Raw genomic sequence first — 1,814 nt, 5'->3', positions numbered from 1 at the left:
TATATATATATATATAAAATGTATATAATACACACACACGTGTGTGTGTATACATATATACATACATATGCATCCACACAAAACAGGAAATGTCAAAAATACCCTGTACCAAGTGAAAACTCTTTTACCATTTTGGCTTAGCAGAAAGCAGGATTTGAGTGACAGGACCATAGTCCTCAATTTATGAAATCTGAGAAATATTTCAAAATTCTGGAGATGTTAAGATTATGTCAAACTTGGAAAAGCAGCCTGCTAATCACTTACCTACGAGTATTGCCGTGCTGTTATGCTTTGGGTCAAATGGACATTTTCCAACTCCATTATATTCGTAACGAGTAACATAACTGCCATGCTGTCAGAAAATGGAAGGGTAGGAAAAAAAAACTGAATAAGATATTTAATTTCAAGAAATATGTGTTTATGTATACATATACATGTGCGTGAATGCATGCACATAGATGGATATATATGTATTCACGCATATAGATACGCACTTAAGTTATTGTATGTATGTATATATATATTTATAGATAGACAGAAGAATAGATAGATTTATACATACACAAAGAAACCACACACACATATATACACACACACACACTCATATATACACATTCATACACACGCAGAGACATGCGCATACACATATTTACATACACACACACAGACGTATGGAGATCTTTGGTATTTAAATGCATTAAGATGATTCACTTCCTTATTGATGCATTATTTCCCATGACCAGAATTTAACTGGTTAAGGATGTATGACAGGAACACATCACATCCTCTTATGAAATTGTAATAAATTCTGACAATATTCTGTCACTGATCTGGCATAAACAAAGAAGAATATAAATTTTCTTTTGCAGGAATAGCTAAATGGTTAAGAAATTTGGTTTGCTGCTAAATGGTTCTGGATTCGATTCCATCACTCAGCACTTTGGGCAAGTGTCTTATACTGAAGCCACAGGTGTTTGACCAATGTCTTGTGAGTGGAATTCGGTGGAAGGAAACTGTGCGGAAGACTGTTGAATGTCTTTTGCTGATGTATGTGAACAAAAGATGTCAACATCATCGAGAAAAATTAAAAACAAGCCCTTTCATATAAAAATACCCAGGGTAATATTTGTTCAGCCACTATGTTAGGACAATGTTTTGTCATTCCCACCATCAGAAATTGCTTGATACAGGCACAAGGCCAGCAGCTTTGAGGGGTGGGGCTAAGTCTACCTCATCAACCCCTATATTTGACCAGCATTTTCGTTCACTGTTCCCATAAAGATGATGAAAGGCAAAGTTGACATCAGCTGGATTTGAGTTTATCACATAAAGAACAAGTCCTGCCATCAGGAATGCAGTCAACCCAATGTTGGTTCTTTGGATATCTATAGCTAATGGCACAATAGTTCACCAAATTTAATACAAAATAATTAAACAAATAAAACAAGCTATTGAGCATATCTGTAGCTGACTCAAAGTCAGAATTTTAATGAGCAAGTGTTCAATGGTGCTACATCATCCTGTTCTTGTCTATGTGAATGGCATAGCTATTTTCACTTAAATAAGGAGGATTTTGAACTTCTGTATCTCCTTCATTTATAAGAATACTATGCAAATATTCTTTTAAAAACTTTTAATTTAATTTTTCCAAAATTTAATTGTTTTCCATACCTACAGTTGAAAAAGTTTCAATGACCGAAATCGGTACTGAAATGTTTTTTATAAAATTATTTTAACATTTTCTACCTTCACTTTTTTTCCATATACATATATATATATATATATATATATATATATATATATATATATATATA

The 1,814-nt window shown here is 32.9% G+C and overlaps 1 protein-coding gene across 4 annotated transcripts in view; it reads right to left on the bottom strand.

The window, feature by feature from the left end:
• The window catches only part of LOC106872300 (semaphorin-1A), a 414,058-nt gene that overhangs the window by 75,341 nt on the left and 336,903 nt on the right, over positions 1-1,814 (bottom strand). For all 4 annotated transcript variants that reach the window (XM_014919241.2, XM_014919257.2, XM_014919249.2 and 1 more), the window contains one exon: positions 265-352. In XM_014919241.2, the coding sequence (XP_014774727.1) occupies positions 265-352 (88 nt within the window). The remainder of the gene's footprint in view (positions 1-264; positions 353-1,814) is intronic.

Source organism: Octopus bimaculoides, chromosome 3, assembly GCF_001194135.2.
Source record: "Octopus bimaculoides isolate UCB-OBI-ISO-001 chromosome 3, ASM119413v2, whole genome shotgun sequence".
Taxonomy (NCBI): Eukaryota; Metazoa; Mollusca; class Cephalopoda; order Octopoda; family Octopodidae; genus Octopus; species Octopus bimaculoides.
The sequence above is the reverse complement of the archived record's forward strand: the minus strand, read 5'-3'. Positions and strand labels throughout refer to the sequence as shown.